General features: G+C 36.3%; 1 protein-coding gene across 1 annotated transcript; it reads right to left on the bottom strand.

The window, feature by feature from the left end:
* Positions 1-7,136: 7,136 nt before the first annotated feature.
* On the bottom strand, positions 7,137-19,653 carry Pex19 (peroxisomal biogenesis factor 19). The gene is made up of 2 exons (XM_090373802.1): positions 19,481-19,653; positions 7,137-8,621 (listed from the first exon to the last, which is right to left on the bottom strand). Exon 2 carries the CDS (start codon positions 8,611-8,613, stop codon positions 7,696-7,698), a length of 918 nt encoding a protein of 305 aa, XP_090229928.1. The 5' UTR covers positions 8,614-8,621; positions 19,481-19,653; the 3' UTR covers positions 7,137-7,695.
* Positions 19,654-21,077: the final 1,424 nt, after the last annotated feature.

Below are 21,077 nucleotides of genomic sequence, written 5' to 3'. Positions count from 1 at the left end.
GCACCACCCCAGATGTGGGAACAATGTTCCATGGCAGGGCGGATTTGCGATTTATACAGAGTGAGCAGCTGTTTGGAAGAAAAGTAACACCGAGAGCGAAAGAGAAAACCAAGTTTTTTAGATGCAGAGAAAGCAATATTTGTAATGTGCTTGTGCCAAGAGAGATTAGAAGTCAGAGTAATCCACAAAAGAGATATATCATTTTGCCGAGAAATTGGAGTGTCACTAAAGATAAGCATAGGAGCAGAAGAATCCTTTTTGCGAGATATAAGACAAGACTGAGTTTTAGAAGGGTTGAAATCAACTAAGTTGTCTTTGCCCCACTGGAGAATTACCTGAAGATCGGCATTTAAGGAATTGGTAGCATATTTTCGAAAAGTTGAAGCTGATTGAGCAGGACAAGTTTTCTCAAAATGGAAAGTGGAATGCAATGTGCTATCATCGGCAATACTATGGATAGGATTTCCAGTTAATGGAAAGTCATTAATATACAGGAGGAAAAGAGTGAGGGAAAGAACTGAATCTTGAGGGACACTGGCATTAGTGGAGAAGTTAGAAGACAGAGAGCCATCTACCATCACCCTCAGTGAGCGATCAGAGAGAAAACTGGATAACCAATTACTAAAAACAGTTGACAAACCATAAGATGGAAGCTTGTTTAGAAGATCTTTATGCCAAACATGATCAAAAGCCTTTGAGATGTCAAGAGCAACTACTTGTTTTTCACCAAACCTTTCCATTGAATTAGTCCATAAATGGGTAACATAAGCCAGAATATCACCAGTGGATCGACACTGACGGAATCCATATTGGCGATCGTTGATCAGACTGAAGGTTTCTAGGTAGTTTAAGAGTTGGCAATTAATTTATTTCTCCATTACTTTAGAAAGAGTAGAAGTAATTGCAATGGTACGATAATAGGATGGGATGGATTTGTCACCCTTTTTAGGAACTGGCTGGATATGTTATATCTTATACGCAACCCCTATAAATGTCCCTTATACCCATCAAAACCTGCACATTTCATTATTCTAAGGAACACCACCGTACCAAATTTGTTCCGCTTCATCACAAGCTGCATGTTACAGATTTCTACATGTTGATTTTGTCAAACTGTGTAAGTAGCCTGAACAAGACTTTCTAGAAATGGGCTTCTCTCAGGTTGGCTGGTCGAAGATATTTTGCATGATTATTTAGAAATACTTTTGTGGTTTCCCTGACATTTTAAAGATGTAATAGGCCTGTTCCTTCTAATGGAGCATAGCTCTTCCCCAAAGAAGTGTGGATGGCAATATTTGTAAGGAGACACAGTGAGTCATCAAAAAACCCACAAATCCTGGAAAAGTGGGTTTCAGTAACATCGGGAATCTTTATTATGCTCATTAAGCATGAGAATCCATTGCAGGTGTTGCAAATGTATACCAAATTTCAGTCCGTCGTAACAATATACAGTATGTCTAATGGTTAAATGAATAAGAGATAGAGCCTAATCAAAATGAAGATGAAATAAGTTACAGATGATGGGCTGCCTCATTGGTCAGCTCTTTTTAATTTAGAGGAAATTTTCATAATCTAAATACGAAACACCATTTTCAAAATAAACTTATAATGGACTAATCAAAATACAACTAGCATATTCAGCCCCGTCTTTTGACAAGGGATTGATCTCATGTTTAAATAAAATTTATGAAAATTTTAAAAAATTCTATTTCTTGAATTGAAATTTTTTGAATTCCATACTTAAAACTCAAAAAATAAATATATTATCATAGTACATAGTGAAATGTTACAATTTTTTCTGTTCTAATGTAATTGCATTTGAAATGTAGCCCATCACAAAAGACCGAAATTCAGTGAAAGACTGACTTATCCAGATTTTAATTATACAGTACCACCTTTTTGTAACACCTCTCAAAGAAGTTGCAGTATATTTAAGACTGCTATTGCCACTGTTTACACAAAATTCAATCTACTGCTCTTATACACACAGCTGGATAGCAGTGCAAATAAAAAAAACTATTTATTCATTTTTTGTTAATATAAAGTACAACTTTCAAGATCTTGTTTTCATGAGTCAAATTAACTTCACTGCAACAAAAAATGCAATGAAACAAACAGCAGTACCAGGCATTTAAATGATTGTCATTATAAGAAATAACACTATGACTATAAGAAATAACAATCAATGAGGAAATCCTAACCCTCTTTCCAAATGCTTAAGTATAAGTATTTAAGAAGAAAGCAAACCAATCCTTCTATGCCAATGGCACAGTAAAATTCTGCTACAATGAACTTCTCAGGATAGGGGAAGCACACAGATGATTTCAAAGCACATACTATGAGCAATTAAAAATGGTGAATCATTCCTTCAGTGGCAATTGCACAGTAAAATTCTGTTACAAAAAACTTTAGAGGGGGGTCGGATCATATCAATGTATGGCTACATTTCAATGCAAACCTTCTCATGATTATGAGATGCTCTCATAATCATGGCCAAGGGTTTGCTTACTCCCTTTGCTGCCTCCTTTAATATAAATGGACAGATCCCACCCACAACAGGTGTCGTTATGTTTAGCTTCCACAATTTCTCCTCCACTTTGCTCAGTTATTACAAAATCCATTAGCATTCTCCTCCCTTAATAACTCATGTTGTGAGTGAATGTAGATGCAAAATACTCAGTTTGTCAGCTACCTAAGCAGGATTATCAACAGTCAAACCATTGATATCAAGTGGACCAATTTGATTCATCCCCTCCCTTCTAGAGTTTACATAAGTAGTCTTTGCTGTTTCTCTTTGCATCTTTTGCCAAACATTTCTCGTAATCTGCCTTTGCTCGCCTGACTTAATTTGCAATTTGATTACAGGCTATAATCAAGTAGCTTGATTACAGCTTATACCTACCACAGGCTTCTGTCTCCTGATAATTTATAAGCATCCCATGCACTTTTCTTCTCTGCCATGAGTCTCATTAGTTCATTTGACATCCATTTAAGCCTAAACCCAGAATAAGTTGGTATGAAAAGCTTAGTAGCTTTTCATACTAACTTTCTTAGTAGCTTCCAAGATTAATTCCTTGAATGCTCCCCATTTAGAATTCTGTTGATAACGTCATCAATTGGTTCCACTATATAGATTTTAAAAACTGTCTAAGACCACTGAGTCAATTTTACGAAAGTAAATATCTTTCCCTTTACCCCAAATGGTAGTTACATCTTTGAGTAAATTCCACATCAGTGCATCTGATCTGCAGATTTTTAATGCATGAATAATCACTACTGATAATCAGATCAAGAGCATTACTCTCTCTGATTGCCTCTTGAACATGATACTTGTAGAAAACAATCACTCAGTATATCCACAAAAGTCTTGCTAGTGTGCAAGTGACCAACCACAAGTTCCAAGTCAATATCTGAGAAGTTAAAATCCCCCATTACAAGACAACCTGATTTACTGGCCCACTCTATATCTCTATACAGTTGTTCATTGTGCTTATCAGAGTCATTAGGCCTATAACACGTTATCCATATAATACAATGTACTTATAAAACTGAATGTTACAAATATGAGCTAAGTGTTTTAGTCCCAACAATTATTTCTTATTGTATAGTCAACTTGTGATCTGACAAAGATGAAAAAAGTAGCACTTATGAAATATGTGTAACGTAAAATTTTTATGTAACGTTTTTATTATATAAAATGGCACTGTTAGTAAAAATAAGACTATTGCATATCCAGTTTAAATTTTATCAGCACAGTAGGAGCAACTTATCCCTTTATATAAGGCAATGGTCAAGCCACACCTTGAGTACAGTGTACAGGTCTGGAGGCCTCATTTTAGGAAGGATGTACAGTTACTAGAACAAGTACAGAGAAGGGCAACAAGATTGGTGAGAGAAACAAAGGGGTGCACTTATGAAGAAAGGCTTAAGTTCTGCAAATTGCAGCATCTGGAGACTAGGCACCTATGGGGTGATCTGAACGAGATATATAAGGCCTTGAATGGTTTGAGCAGGCTCAATGCTGACAGGATACTTCTGCTTGCTCAGACTAAGAATCTGAGGGGGCATAGATTCAAATTGAGGAAAGACAGTTGTAGAATAGATGTACAGAAGTTTGCCTTTAGCCAGCAGGTAGTTGATTGCTGGAACAGACTTCCATCTGTTGTTGTGGAAGTTGATAGCTTAAATAAATTTAAGGCTGAACTAGACAAACATTTGGAGTAACTGGATGGGCAAAATGGGAAGGTTTTTTTTTTGGCTGATGCTGTATAAGCTTGCTTTCTTGCATCATATTCCTCAACTAATATTAAGTCACTAAAAAATGGGGTGATCCTGTTAAAAAAAAAAAAACAGCCTGGTTACCCTAGCACATATCAAATGCAGCCTAGTATTAGAAAGTTATCAAGTCACAATTCTTGCTGCAAGTTCAACTGGAATTTTTCTTTCTGTACACTACTTCACTGCTCACATAAACTCAACATGTTCACTGGAAAGTATAAGTTTGCTACAAGAGGCTACTTGTTATCTAGTGAGACACCAATAAGTTTCAAAACAGCTCACATAGCAGTACCTTGAATTTTAAACAAATAAAGGATTAAATTTTTTGGTAATGCTATTTATATTAAAACAATAGATGCAATTTAGATTAGTTCATGAAAAATTATTTCATCTCTAATATTAGAATAACTTCAAGACTTGTGCTGTGCTAATGGGCCAAAGTTTTGTTTATCCCCAAAATAGAAATATGTACAATTATCAAATTATTTTGCGGCACCCAAATTTCATTCAAATGAATATCGTTCAAAATTAATTTAAAAGAACTATTATTTGTTCAAATATATTTGGTGTACTTTTCTAATACATGTAGCCAGTGGCAGACGGGGTCTAAAAATATTGGTTGCCAGGAGACAAAGGGGGCCCACCCACAACTATAAGGCTATCATTTAATTTTTGCTTAATTATATTTTCAAGCTACTAAAAGGTCAATTAACATTTTTAACATATTGTCTAATGTTTAAGGGGGCCCACTTATCATCGGTCAAGCTGACACCCTGACCAGTCCGCCACTGAATGTAGCAGTAACCTCCTTTTTATTTTAGAGTAGCAGATTTAATTCGGGCAAAATCTGTTTTTTATTCCAAATGTAAGCATTCTTTTGACTTTTCAGTTTTTTCATGTTTTATAATCTGACAGATATTATTGTAGTGCCAAATATATTTATTTTGATATTTACAGCTATTGTAACTGACTATTTAATTAAAACAAATGGCTATTTAATGGAATATACACACTTTTGGATCAATGTGTAAACCTGGAATATTTTTTTCCCATTTCACGTATGCATTTAAGAATACCATATTCACAGCCGGATGTTCATTGCCTGTTTGTGTCACCACTCCCACTATCCAATCAGGCATTGTTTACTTTTAACAGTTGCATTATTTTATGATGTGATGCATCAACGTATGAGAGTGTAAAGTTATTCTTAAAATATTTCAACTATTTGTATTTTAGTAAAAGCAATTGCACTTTGTGAGAAAGGTGATACATATGAAGAAATATCAAAAAAACGTAGAGGTGAAGCTACCAAATCTGGTGTTAGAAAAGTACACAACCACTTAAATTACTAACAGTACCAATACTGCTCCAACAGTTTTAGTAGCTTAAAATAATACCCCAGGATGAAAGAATTTTTCAAATGGCCCTAAAAATCATAGACCTTATAAAAACAAAAAAAATTTTAAGCATCTGGTGTGAACATTGGTGAGAGAACAATAAAGTAAAAAAAAAAAAAAAAAAAAAAAAAAACTAGAAAGAAGCCCTTTCTCAATGAAAAACAGAAGCATTAACATGTAAATTGGGCTAAGAATATGGGTCTTGGACAACAGATGAGTAAGCAAATGTGGTTTGGAGTGGAGATACATATTTCCATATTTGGCAGTACTATCAATGTCAGCCAGCAAAAACTTGTTACCAGAATGCACAATTGTGACAATGAACCACACAGTGAGTGTTAGGATGTAGAAATATATGTCAAGGGATAGTGTCAGAGACTGCATGTTATCAATTATACATAAAATGAAAAAAAAAAACGATCTGAGATTTATGGAAACTGCTGTTATCGATCAATGACTTATACTCTACCGTGCACCTAAATCTGATTGAAAATTTGTGGGCAAGGCTTGAAAGTTGTTTCCTATTGAAATTCTAGCAATAGAATGGAACTAATCGAGGTCATCAAGGATTAAGGACAGTGGATTGAATTTTTTATAGTGCAAAAACAACAAGGTTATATTGTGCCATGACAGACAAGATAGTGGAAAAAATGCCATGTTGTCAGGTCCAGCACCACACAGGGCAGGGGGCTCCAATAGCTACTTTGGTATGGTTCTTAAAGATCATGTGGACCATTATGAAAGCTAGGATGGGGACTTAGAATTTATAGTTTTGACTCTTTTTCAGGGTCATCACACCTCCCAAAAAAAATTCCAAGCCTTCCTAGAAAAATATTAACATAAAGTTTTACACTTAAAAATAAACTGCTAATAAATAAAACAGCAATGTTCCAACAATTTACATGAAATTTCACTTATAAGAAATACGGTAACATTTAAAATTTTAAGAAACCACACATTCAGAAATACAATATATTAGATATACTGTACTTCATTAATTTTCACATATTAATATGTTTAATATGTAAAATTTTTTGTTTTTAATGTTTAATTTTATTTTGTTGTGTATTACTGTGAAACTTCAATTTTAGCACAATCAAAAATGTAATTTCAGGTTGCACCACAGGTGAATGATGTTGCTAATTATAATGCCATTTTTAATAAACAAGTAGACTGCTTATGGGACAATTTCTAGAAAGTCTTGAAACCATAACAATAATAATGGAAGTCATCCAACATCTACGAATAGTTTTGCTAGTATTCATTGCAACTGGATTTAGTTATATTATGGTTTTGGAACCCTTTTCTTCCTCCACAAATAAAAGGAAATGGGGAATATGAAGAGAATTATAACAATATTATTAATTTCATGACATTTATTCTTTAGAAAATTTCTTGATGCAGGAGTAAACTATCAGAAGAAATAAAATATTTCCCAATCATTTACATCTTGCCCTTTGAAACACAGCCATAATTATTCTTTACTCTATATATTGGTATGCATTAAGTAGGAATATACAGCTAAATATAGCTATGTCTAATGTGGGGAATAACATTCAAAAATATTTTTGCATATTAGAACAAGGATACAACTAACTGGATTTAACTTGAATATACAAAATGTTTAAAAAAATAGTGTATGCAAATTTATCACACACATACAAATAAAAACCAAGTTTCTTTGGTTATTCCATTAAAGTAGTGTATACATATATTCATAATTTCAGTTTCTGCAATTGACAAAAACGAATTTTGCAGTCACTTTCTAACAAAATATCCAAGCCGCAACTGAATAGCCACATTAAAATAAACCTTGGTTGTTCTGATAAAAGTTACATGACTGGTGTTTGGAACATGGAAATATGCAAAATAACTGTATCCTCAGAAAATACTAAGCCTTCAAATATCATATCATATTTAAACCAATATTTACACAAAGCTGCCCATATATTATTTACTATCCCACTTGTTTTCAACAATCCACATTGTTTACATGTACAAGTTGTTGAAATTATCATATTTACATTAGTGTACATTGTTCTCCATTGAATCCTGGTATTTTAAGATTTCCTTGTTCATCAAACTGTACATCTGGTCCAACTTCACCAATCAATTCCTTTGGTGGATTCCCACAATCTTGCATTTTCTGCATGAGAACAAGTATTCGCTCAAACCGAGCTTTTTTAACAGTTTCTTGATCGTCATCTTTTTCCTTTTCGAATTCTTCACACACCTGCTTCATTAATTCATACTGTTTGTTGTAATTCTCAAAATTCTTCTCCCCTAGAGTGGGTCGTTTTTCTGCCAACCAGTCTGGATACTTGTCCACAATATCCCGTAAAGCAGGATATAAAAGATCTTTTGAAAGTAAGTTTTGCATAACGTTATGCATCAGTGGTAAAAGACCAGGTGCTGTGCCATCACTCTGAATCCCACCACCAGTAGAAGGATCTCCAATGCAAAGATTTTCTAAAACTTGAGCTAATTCCTCCTCTGTAGGTGGATTACCTAACATTTCTGTGTTTTCTGCAAGATTTTTTAAAGTTTCTGCAAGAGATGATGCAAATTCTTCATCAGATGCAGATGAAGCTTTTTGAGCTGATCCAGCTAGCTGCTCTAATTCCTTTCGTAGTGGGTCATTACCAAGAGCAGAAAGCACACAATTTTGAAATTTTTCAAATTCTTTACCCCAAGGGCAATTATCTTCAACTGGAAGTGAAGTTTCATTACTCACTGCTTGTTCTTTTACCTGACTACTTGAAACTTTCTCTGATCTTTTTGGAATAGGTTTGTCAAAATCTTCTAGGGCACTATCCAAAAGAGCATCTAAATCTTCATCAATTTCAGTTGCTTCACTGTTAAGTGATGCCTTAGTAGTTAAATCTTTGTCTACTGCCTGACTGCTAGCAGAAGGAACATCTTGTTTGCTGGCCATCATAAAGTTATCTGCAATAAGACAAATAAAAATACTGAAAAATATTTTGTTAGGAGGCATAAGTTTACAAAATCTAATAAAAATTTTCATAAAAAAAGCTTACATTAATCGTTAAACATTTCTAATTTCTTCATCTTTTACAAATATTAGTAACATAACTGATCTGATGGTGCCAAACAAATTTTAGGTTATTTTACCAACATACCACAAAACAAAGAAAGAGAAACTCCAACACAGAAATAAATACAGGTCTGTGCACTGTTTGTAATGAGTGCAGGTACGCAGTTAAGCACACTGTTTAAATCTAAGCAGTACCACAAAATGTTTTTTTTTGCAGTTTCTGTCTTGTAAACTCCTCTCACCATCTTGGAGTATAAAAAGAAAATTTCACATTCTATTTAGTAGTCACAGGCTTGAACCACAGTCCACTCAAAGTGCATATTCCACTGCATTCTCGCTCATGACCACTCGGCTACATCATGGCACCAGACACAAGTATTTCAATGTGAAGAAAGAAATGTTTTAGAAAAATGCTACAGAAGATATTAAATATCGTTAATATAGACAACCTTGGACCCAGGACACGTTATGCCCTGCCTTAGTGGAGATAAAGCATCAAAAATTTCTCTGAGATGTGATTTTAAACATAATCCACACTACATGATATACACAAAATTTAAAAACAGATGTCTAACATAAGTATTCCAGGATAATAAACAAGCACTAGCCTAAGCATGAACAGGAGGAACAAGACACCACATTATTATTAAGGATACTTTATTACCATTGATGGTCTCAAGTATAATCACAAATACTTGGGGTTGCCAGATATTTGTGATTTAAAAAGAGGTCAACTGAAGCAAAAATGGAGGCCATCAGTGGCAAAACAAAGGAAAATGGGAACATAGGATAGATTTAGAGTAAAAGTCAATAAAAATAATTACAAATCAAAGTTTACTTCATTCATGTTCTTTTACATTAAATAATATTTTATTAAAATATAAGAAATAAGAAAAAATAAATAGATAACATTTTTAAGAAAAAATTCAAAGGTATATTCATCTTTGTCTTCATATTTTTGTGATAACGTTCTTTTCAATTCATTCTCAAAAAGATATATATACAATCCTTAAACATATTTAGCAGTTATGCACATGGTCCACTTAAAGGCACATGCATTACTGCACTCACACTCGATCACTCCTGCTTCGGGCCTTCAAGAAGATATGAGAAATGCAATACAAGATTTTGTAAGCTCTGGCTTACTAGTAATGAAAAAAAAAATTTTTTTTCATTATACTTAATAAAATTTTGAGTTCTATACCAAAATATAGTTTAGCTAAATTCAGCAAACATTTATTTAAATACACGAACAAATTGAATAAAATAGGAATGGGTAATCAATTGTTTAAGAAGGTACATAAAAGCGAGGAAAGAGAACCTTGACCTGGATAAGGGCAAAGACCGTTATCCTCGAAAAGGCCAAACAAGGGGAATTATACAACGAAATAGACAGAATGGGTTTTAGATCGTCAAGGGCGAAAGGATTAATCAGGGATTAGACAAAAATAACAGGAGGAGAAATGAGAACATAATTGGGTATATAAGGAATTGTGTAGCGGGAAAATGAGGTGGTCTTTTGGGTAAAGCTTTGGTAGTGTCTAAAGGCTGTATAGTAGTTATGTACCGGGAAGTATGCCAAAATGGGTTTTGGATCAGTGAAAATTAGCTGAGTATGAGCAGAGTAAGCTAAAAGGGTTTTGAGTGATGTTCAACTAGCTGTAGTTAAGTATATGCAAAAGGTTATGAAAACCAGATGGTCCGCTAACAACTGAGTCCGGTCTGATAGTTCTAAAAGGAGGAGGAAGTATAAGAAAGGATCTCCAAATTGCAAGCCGCAGAACAGAAAAATCGTCCTTTGATAACAGAACTGGCCTAATCTGGCAATAGGAAAAGGTACTGTAAGTACACTTTATTCATACTGTCTAGTCCTAAAATTTGTCCTGAGAAGAGGAATTAAACCTTAATTTAAGAACTAAATAAAAAGGCACTCTGTGTTCCTGCTAAGAAAAGACTCAATTAATAAGTGTAATAAAAAGGGAATTTTATCTGATTTCTAGAAGAAAACTGTCTAATGAAGTAGCAAGAATCCTTTGCTGAGAATTGGATTTATTGTAAAAGCATGGTAATTGTGTATATAAAGAAAAAGAGAAAGGGGTTTACATGTCATAAATAACTTGCTTGTGAAGTTAAAATAACACGGGAAAGTTAAATCTTATTATCTCTAACAATATGGTATAACCTCATGCTTGAAATTTTTATATTAAACAAGTTCAAATATAATTGTGTCTATGTCAGTTGTTTCACTTTATTCTATTTTAACTTAAGATACCTGATCCTGTAAGCAGTCAGTGGCCCAAGGTAACAAAGTTAATCTAAATAACAGTAGGTGATCAAAATATATATAAAATAATTATATATATATAAAAATAATATAGCAAAAGGGAATGCCTACAATTTGTTTTGTGTTTTGCTGTTGGCTTTTAGGCAAATAAGTGACTAAGACCATATTGTGCATAACAATTGTCTTGTTTACACTCCAGAACAACCATGAGGTGCAGGAGTTTACAATTAATCATAATTAGCCGTCACAGAGCTTGAACCATGGTAACTCAAAGTGCTTGTGCTACTCACTAATGCTCCAGACCACTCAGCTATCAGGCCTGATGTTCCCAGAATGTGGGAACCCTACTCCCTTCACCTTATATTGGCTAACTACAGCCCTGAATAAAGAAACTGTTAGAAATTCCTCCAGGCTATGACAGGACCCAAACCCAGTTCTCTCCAAAAGAACGATAAGAAACAAAACTGATATATTGTCACAGAGGATTTGTATTACATTGGGTTAGGATAAGGGTCAAAGACATTCTGTAACCTGAGATGAGATATGATATAACTGATGATATATTTATACCTGTTGAGGAATATAGTTGAGGAATATATAGCATTAGTAGAGGCATATGATGCAAGAAAGCAAGCTTATACAGTATCAGCAAAAAAAAAAAAACCTTCCCATTTCACCCATCCATTTACTCCAAATGTGTCAAATAAATTCTGCCTTATTTCCCCTCAGGCGGTTAATCTGGGCAAGAGGAAGAATCCCATCAGCATTGAGCTTGCTCAAACTATTCAAGGCCTTATACACCTCAATCAGATCAGATCACCTTGCAGGTGCCTAGTCCCAAGACACTGCAATTGGCAGAACTTAAGCCTTTCTTCGCAAGGCTTTGTATGTATATAGATTGAAAACATTAACTAAATATACAAGAAAATAGAAAAACATCAAACATTAGTGGCTGCAATGCACTATCCACCACGTGCATGCTGCTTATAATAAATAAAAATAAATGAAACAGATGCCAGTAGCATGGAAAACCAGTAGAGCGAAAAGTAAAACTAAATCCATAAATAATAAAACAAAAAAAGGGGGAGAAGGCAGAAGGAATGCTCCTAAAATAATTTAGAAAAAGCCAATTTTTACAATACCAAATAACAATAATAAAAGTTTTACAATGTGTCAATTAGTTAAAATTTAGTGGCACCAGGTCCAAATTATGTGAAATATCACTAAAAGCAGAGATGAAATCCAACAAAATGAAAACAAATAAATAAAACAGATTGACCATTATGCTCCATCTTGACAGAGGACCACAAGGTCAATAATGGTCAGGGAATCACTGCATTTCCAACATTAGACAAAATTATACATCTTCAAACTGATACACTGATCAAACTGCAAATGCAATGGATTTGAATAATTGTTGCCCTTGTGCAGTAAAAAATTATAATAGCACAGATTCAAGCACTCACATAGTAACACCATACCGCTGACAAAGTCACTGTATGGTGCGTAACTATCTTAGTTACAATTATGCAAATAACTTACATTATTTACCTAATTGTAAGTTATTGCCACAGTGTCACTACTCAGTTCCACTGTACTGTATAAAAGCAAAGCAGTCTCTTCAAAATCATACAGTAGATGTTCACCTGCACTACAGCAGCAATGCCAACAACGTTGCAGGAAAAGGCGCTATTAGTGAAACTGTACTATGAAAACAGCAACAATGCAGCTGCGGCTATCAGAGACTTCCAGCATCAGAAGCGCATAAGGCGTGGAACTATGACTGTTTGTGCTGTCCGCAAAATGATTGCAAAATTTGAAACGACAGGACATCTTGGTGTTCAACCAGGTACAGGTCGAAAATGAGTGGACTCCTCTCGTGTTGAAGATGTGGCTATAGCTGTCATAGATTTATCAAGTCAATCTCCATGTGGTAGCGCAAGTGTGCCAGCTGTTTCTCGTGAAGTGGATATGCCGTATTCCACTGTAAGGCTAATAATGCATCAGGTGTTGCGGTACTATCCTTACAAGATGCACATGCTACAGCAGCTAGAGCATGGTGATGCAGATATTCGCATCACCACACTAGCTGCTGTAGCATGTACAAAAGCATCACCCCATATCCACTTCAGTTTCTGGCACAAATCACAGTGGATATCACTTGGCCATGGAACATCCTATGGAGTGATGAAGCCAGTTCTGTTTAAATGGACAAGTGAATACGTACAACTGTTGCATTTGGGCAAAAGAAAACTGTTGAGTTATCCAAGAAGTCCCGTTGCATTCTCCAAAAGTAAGTGTGGTGTAGATTTAAGGCCACATTCATGATTGGGCCATATTTTTTTTGAACAGGTAACACCAACTGTACCCTGCACCTGTTCTGTCACTGGATAGCAATATTATGAATTGTTGGCAAATTTCGCAATACCAGAGCTGCAACAACGTGGGTGCCTTCAGGATACCATATTCGTGCAAGACGGTGCACCACCCCACATCCACCATTGTGTCCAAAAATTGCCAAGGCAACACTTTACAGATGAACGGGTCATCAGCCGTTGTTTCCAGACATCTTGGCCACACCGATCACCGGACCTTACCCCATGCGACTTCTGGTTGTGGGGTTTTTGAAGAACCAGGTGTTTTTTTTTTTTTTTTTTTTTTTATTAGTTGTTGGTGCATCGGCTTCTGTGGCCATATTGCATCTCCCAAAGTTTTTGCATTTAAAGAACCAGGTATCAGGAAGGACGTCAAACTCTGGCAAATCTGAAGGACAGCATTAGACGTCATGTGCTGGCTCTTCAGTTGACATGTTACGTTCTGCTGTAGAAAATATTGTTCTTCAAATGGAAACTGTTGTTGACCAAAATGGAGGACACATTGAACAATTGTAGCGCTGTTCAAGTGATTTGTATTGCCACAGTGCCATATAGTGACAAATTTTGTAACTAATTTTTTTTTTCCAATAAATGGCAAGCACATTCTTTATTGTACCTGTTGTCCAAATTTCTCTTCAGTACGAGCCTTATAACTCACTCCAGAGCCCTCTACATTGGGATATTTTAATTTTAACAACCCTGTATATATATATATATATATATATATATATATATATATATATAAGATGATAGGGATATAGAGGTATTTAAATAGGAAAAAGCATCGCGTTATGGAAAATGAAAGTATTGTAGCTGGAAAAAGGCGTTTGCAGCTGCTATCACATCACCATCATCTCACACAAATTGGTTTGTAGTTTCAAGGATTGGAGGAAATCAGATGGACTATATCTGGTGAATGTGATGAGTGGACAAAAGCATGATTTGCAGCTATGACATCAGTTGATATGTGAACATGTGCATTGTGCAAAATACACAAGTTACCTGTGTCTCGTGCATTTTCATGAAGATAATGCAACTAAATAATGAGATACAATCAATTCAGAAGCCAAATTTCCTGGCACCCTCGATTGCATCTCCTAATTTAGTTACTAAGTTGGTATAGTATTATTGTCTGTACCTTCAGAAGATAACGTACAATTACTATTCCTTCTGAATCCCAGAACAGCAGATGGCATCACCATTGACTTGCCTGTCAATGGGACTGACTTGGCCTTCTTTGTAGGCAGTGAATCAGCATGCTACAATTATTTTAATTGGTAGTGAAGCCATGTTTCATCCATAGTTATATATCTTGCCAGAAAGTTTTCAGGATCTGCTTGATAACAAACAGTTGCTTTGATGTATTGAATCAAAGACATTTCTGATCAGGTGTCAAAAAGGCAGAGGACCAATCATACAGAATCCTTTGTCGTACTTAATCCACTTGTCAGAATGTTTTGTACCCATTCAATTTATATGGCTGTAGCTCTTCTACTATTTCTCTAACTGGTTAGTTACTCACCAACTAACCATCACCATGCCATAAAGTTTACTGATGTTTTCTGGTATAGTTGCAGTTGACAGACATCCACTGCCATATTCATGTTACACACTAGTTCTGCCACTTTAAATTCAGCAACTCAATTTTTGATAATTGCATGTGACAGTGCAGATTGTCCTAAAATGCTTATCCTGTATTCATGAATAACCTTGCTCAATAGCCTCTTTTTTGTAGAGATATTTTTATTGTGGCTCGATATTCAATTTCTTTACATTTACATGGGCTTGAACTTGAATGAACTAAAGAAAATAAAAAAACTGTTGGAAGTTATGAATTATATATAACTTTGCATGCATTCAAATAAAAGTTCAAATTATTTGAAAAAATATATAAATAAAATATACAGGGTGTCTCAAAAATACACGTCATAACTTCAAGGAGTGAGTTCCTCATATGTAGACAATAAAAATATTTTATATCAACATAGTTCTGGAAATGCTTGGTTCCAGAGTTATTAACCAGAATGTCTTATCCCCCTCAGGCAATTTCCTTCATCACAAGGTACTGACAGAATCTGGTGGTTTTCCATTCTGACCATGTACTCGGATCAGGAGCAAGTGCATACACACTTTATCTACGGTTTGGCAAAGGGTAATGCTCTGGAGGCTCGTCGTTTGTACCATGAAAGGTTCCCAGAATGAAGATGTCCAGACAGGAAAACGTTTGAAGGTATCCATCGCCGCCTTTGTGAACACGGGACCTTTACACCTCATGCTGTCGAAAGAGGACGACCAAGATCTACGACTCCTGAAGTAGAGGAGGAGATTTTGGATGTTGTGCATGCCACTCCTGGAATCAGCACACGCAGAATATTTTTGTTTGGTTTTTAGGAGCATTAGCAACTAAGGCCATATTGCTCCGGGGATATGCGGTGGTCATTCCCTGACCTTTCCGCATCCTCTGTATTTGGTGGTCACGGGCTCGAGCCCCGGTCTAATCAAGAAGTGTGTGCTATGCACTGTTGCTCCTGCCCACCTGGCTATGGAGGCGCCATCAGTAATGTTCTGCCAGTGGTTCTTGCAGCAGTGTGGTACAACTCCTCACTTTCCTGAGTGATATTCACAGATGAAGAACAGTTCACACGAGACGGAATCCAAAACTTTCACAATCAGCATGTATGGGCTGAGGAAAACTCACATGGAATTCTTCTATCACATCAACAGCGGTTCAGCCTCAATATCTGGGGGGGGGGGGTGATAAGTTATTTGGGCCCCATGTACTTCCAAACAAACTCACAGGGCAGGCGTACAGAAACTTTCTGGAAAACAACATGCCTGATTTCTTGGACAACACGCCATTAATCATTCGTCAACAAGCACCCTTCATGCACGATAGCGCTCCCGCACAGTTCAGCCACCTAACCCGCAATTACCTGAATCAAAGGTTTCCTGGTCAGCGATTAGGTTGAGGTGGACCAACTGCCTGGCCTCCACGCTCACTGATTTAAATCCACTAGATTTCTTCTTGTGGGGCCATTTAAAGTCATTGGTGTATTCGACTCTGGTAGCTGATGTGGAATCTCTCCGCAATCGAATTGTGGAAGGTTGTGAGACAATATGAAACATGCCAGAATTTGTCATCGTCTTCGCAAGTCCACAAGACATTAGCATTAGCATTTAGCATTAGTAGAGGCATTTGATGCAAGAAAGCAAGCTTATGCAGCATCAGCCAAAAAAAAAAAAACCCACTTCCACTTCACCCCTCTGTTCGTTCAAAATACCTGTCCAGCTGAGCCTTAAACTTATTTAGGCTATCAACCTCCACCACAAGGGATGGAAGTCTGTTCCACCGACCAACCACCCGCTGGCTAAAGGCAAATTTCCGCACGTCTATCCTACATCCGTCTTTCCTCAATTTGAATTTATGCCCTCTCAGGTGATTTTTCTGAGCTAGAGGAAGAATCCCATCAGCATTGAGCATGCTTAAACCATTCAAGGCTTTATACACCTCTATCAGATCACCTCGCTGGTGCCTAGTCTCCAGACACTGTAATTTGCAAAACTTAAGCCTTTCTTCGTAAGAGCACCACTTTGTTCCATTCACTAATCTTGTTGCCCTTCTCTGTACTCGTTCCAGCAGCTCTACATCCTTCTTGAAATGAGGCCTCCAGACCTGTATACAGTACTCTAGGTGTGGCCTGACCATCGCCTTATACAATGGAATAATCACCTCCTTATCCCTGCTGGAAAAATTCCTGTATATCATTGACAATACTCCATGAGCTACTCTTGCAGCCCGTCTGCACTGCTCAGAGAACTTCATATCTGCCTGCACAACCACCCCCAAGTCCCTTTCATTCTCTACCACTGTCAGTGTAGTACCACAGAGTTGATACGTTGCTCTGGGGTTGCTGTTTCCCATGTGTAGTACTTTACATTTGTCAATGTTAAACTTCATTTGCCACCTCTCAGCCCATCTGCTCAACCTTTCCAGATCCTGTTGCAGCAGCATAGTGTCAGTAGTGTCCTTGACAACCCTGCCAACCTTTGTATCGTCTGCAAACTTGGACATTAAGCCCGATATACCATCATCAATATCATTTATAAATACAGAAAACAATAATGGACCCAACACTGAGCCCTGAGGGACTCCACTAATAACATTAGTCCACGATGAGCAGTGTCCATTGATTACCACTCTCTGTCTTCTCCCCCTCAACCACCCCTTTATCCATAGCAGCAATTTGCCTCCAATGTCACACTGCTCCAATTTGTGTAGCAGTCTTCCATGTGCAACAGTATCAAAAGCCTTTCTAAGATCCAAGTATATAATATCAAAGTTATTCCCTGCATCCAGTTCTTTTGTGACTGCATCATAGTATCCAATCAAGTTGGTCAGGCAAGACCTCCCCTTAACAAAACCATGCTGTGTCTGAGCTATAACTGAAGTCTTGTCTAAATGATCCTGCAGTGCTTCTTTAACCAGTGCCTCCATTAATTTTCCTGGAATAGAAGTTAAACTCACAGGTCTATAATTACTTGTGTCAGCCTTTGATCCTCCTTTGTGAATTGGGGTCACATTTGCACATTTCCCTCCTTTAATATAACTGGATAGATCCCATCCACCCCGGGTGCCTTTCTTGTGTTTATCTTCAACAGTTTCTCCTCCACTTTACTCCCAGTTATTTCAAGATTCTGTAGCTTACTGCTAGAGTTGAATACACTTCTGGCATTCCCCTCGCTGAATAACTCTTCATGTGTGAATGTCGATGCAAAATATTCATTTAGTTTGTTAGCTACCTGAGCAGGATCATCAACACTTGACCCATCAATATCAAGTGGCATCAATATCAAACATCGATGTGAGGTCTGTATTCAGGCAGAAGGTGGACATTTTGAACAATTACTATAAGGTGATGTAAACAGTTAAGTGTCATAGACAGACCTTCAAAACTCGGAAACCTAGCATTTCCAGAACTATGTTGATATAAAATATTTTATTGTCTACATACGAGGAACTCATTCCTGAAGTTATGCAGTGTATTTTTGAGACACCCTGTATATGCATGCACCAAAAATACATCTCTTTTATGAGGAGCTAGAAACATCAAATGACCCCACATTAAACATCCTCAAAACATTATTATTGTTAGCCATATGGTACAAGGAAGCCTGAGGCTTATGCTGCACCAACCAAAAAAAAATTTCAGTTACCCTGAGAGAGAGAGAGAGAAGTAGGAGGGAATCACCAAGAAAGATAAGAATGATGATATCCAGCTCAGGACCCTGAGTGTGGAAAAGCCCATACTCACTAGATGTGAGCTCCTGTGGTACATTAAAAAGGAGTGCAAAATATTCATTTGTATTGGTGGGGGCTACAGTAGTATACTTCCATCACTGCAGAACATTGTGAATCATTTCACAATGTTCTGCAGTGAAAAATCAAGCTTGAAAAATTTTTCACTTCTTGAAAAATCAATTTTTCAAGAAGTGAAAAATCAGTCATCCCATTTGATTTTATTACACAAGATTATCTTAGGTTGTAAACTACTACAGAAACAAACAAAAAAGTGGGCGTTTCCTATTATAATGAAGAATTAGTTAACTTTTCAGCCAGGTTTTAAATGATAATTTCAAAATATTATATTCAGAACAGGATTCGATTTTTAAATATTATTTATTAATATCGTTTATATTAATAATTCAATAAAAAATTTTAACGAAAATTTTACTGAATTTTCGCAAGACTTGGTATGAGTTTTTGGCAAATCAGGTAAATTTAGAAAAGGTTTTGTACGCCATTTAACATTCTATTTAGGGGAACTAATATCACAAGCTCATTCCAAATGTCTATGTAAGAAAATATGTTTCCATAATCGCTAACTGCGATACGAGATAAAAGGATAGGGTAATATAATAGGAAATATTCAGTATCGCCCATCTTGTGAAACAAGTTCTCAAGTAGACAGGGGGAAATAAAAATCACTCATCCATTTAAAATTGCCTGAAAAAAAAACTGGAATTTTAAAACCGTGCACTAATATTCCGTTTTTTTGTTTTGTTTTTTTAACTGTACAAGTTAAAGCATTACCTGATGTGGAAGGGATATGATTAACTGAAACTTTACGAAACAAGGAAATGATTGCTTATTTCCTTCTTCTTCTACCAAAAACAAATGCAAAATAGATACAGCGAAATTACAAGCCCATCGTTACACTCGTACACACACACCTGAACATGATATGAACCATTAGCGCCACCTATTCGACAAAAATACAAGTATAAAGCACACCTTTACTGAAATGTTGAAAACAATATGGAAGTTTCAGAGAAGTAAGTTAATTTTAATTAATCTCTTTTAATCTCTACCCTGATTTAATCAGGGTAGAGGTTTAAAATAGTGTGTAGTATGAATTGAATTTAAAAAAAAAAGGAAAATAACGCCAGTGTGTATGTACAAGCTGCTCTGTAATAGTACCACAAATTAAAATCAGTGAGGCAAAGACTACGCATGAGAAAGCACTGACAAAGAGAGCAAAGATTATGGAAAATGAATTTGTCGTGTATGTGAATAACGAGGGGAAAAGCGAATCAGATTGGACCCTTGTGCATTATTGGGTGTGAGGAAGTCTTAGACAACCCAGCCGATGTTGCAGATGAATTGAACAGGTACTTTACATCTGCCTTTACTGACGAAAGACCATTTATGCTGAGAAGAGGGTGCAAGTGAGGCTGAGCTATATGAAATTAGTGATGTCGTTATTACAGATGATTGTTTATTACAAATTTTTGAGCACAAAGGAAAGGTTAATCATGAGGTTAATCATCTTTGGAATCAGGGGAGATTCCTTTGGATTGGAGAAGTACCATTTATCGCCAATACATAAAAGTGGTTCTAAGAATTAAGCTGGTAACTAAAGACCGGTTAATTTGACTTCAGTGGTAGGAAAAATCTTAAAGACAGTGATTAAGAGTGCAATCCAAGGACATTTAGATATATATATGGCACTCCGAATTGCCATATCTATCTAAACATGGCTTTGTTAAGGGTAAATCATGCTTTACTAACTGTAGGCTATTTTGACGCAACAACTGACGAATGGGACTTAGACAATAATTTCGACATAGTTTATTTGAATTTTAGTTAAGCATTTGACTCGATCGCTCATGAGATGTTACCGTATAAGCTTGAACAGATTGAGATTACTGGTAAGATTCTAAGATGGATTGCTAGGTGGCTGAGGCAGAAGGCAGAGGGTTGTGATTACTGGATATACTAGAGATTGGTGTAACATGACTTAAGTGTAGTACCACCTTAAATGTACTACACTTAAGGTGGTAGAAAATGAAAAAGACCTGGGAGTAATTGTGCAGTCAGATATGAAATTTTCTGAGCAATGCAGACAAGCTGCAAGGGCAGGTCATGGGGTTTTGTCAATGATATATAGGAATTTTGCTAGCAGGGAAAAGGAGGTGATTGTTCCTCTGTATAAGGCAATGTTCAGGCCACGCCTTGAGTACTGCGTACAGGTCTGGAGGCCTCATTTTAGGAAGGATGTAGATTTACTTGAGCGTGTACAGAGAAGGGCAACATGATTGGTGAGGGAAATGAATGGATCCTCTTACCAAGAGAGGCTTAAGTTCTGCAAATTGCAGTGGCTGGAGACTAGGCACCTGTACTGTGATCT

This window comes from Mastigoproctus giganteus, chromosome 5 (genome assembly GCF_048544385.1).
Source record: "Mastigoproctus giganteus isolate SK-2022 chromosome 5, ASM4854438v1, whole genome shotgun sequence".
In the NCBI taxonomy this organism is placed as follows: Eukaryota; Metazoa; Arthropoda; class Arachnida; order Uropygi; family Thelyphonidae; genus Mastigoproctus; species Mastigoproctus giganteus.
Note: the sequence above shows the minus strand (reverse complement) of the source record. Positions and strands in the feature narration are given on the sequence as shown.

Bases quoted from the DNA above. Each gene is read 5' to 3' on its own strand.
- Pex19 (XM_090373802.1), bottom strand. From the start codon at position 8,613: ATGATGGCCAGCAAACAAGATGTTCCTTCTGCTAGCAGTCAGGCAGTA.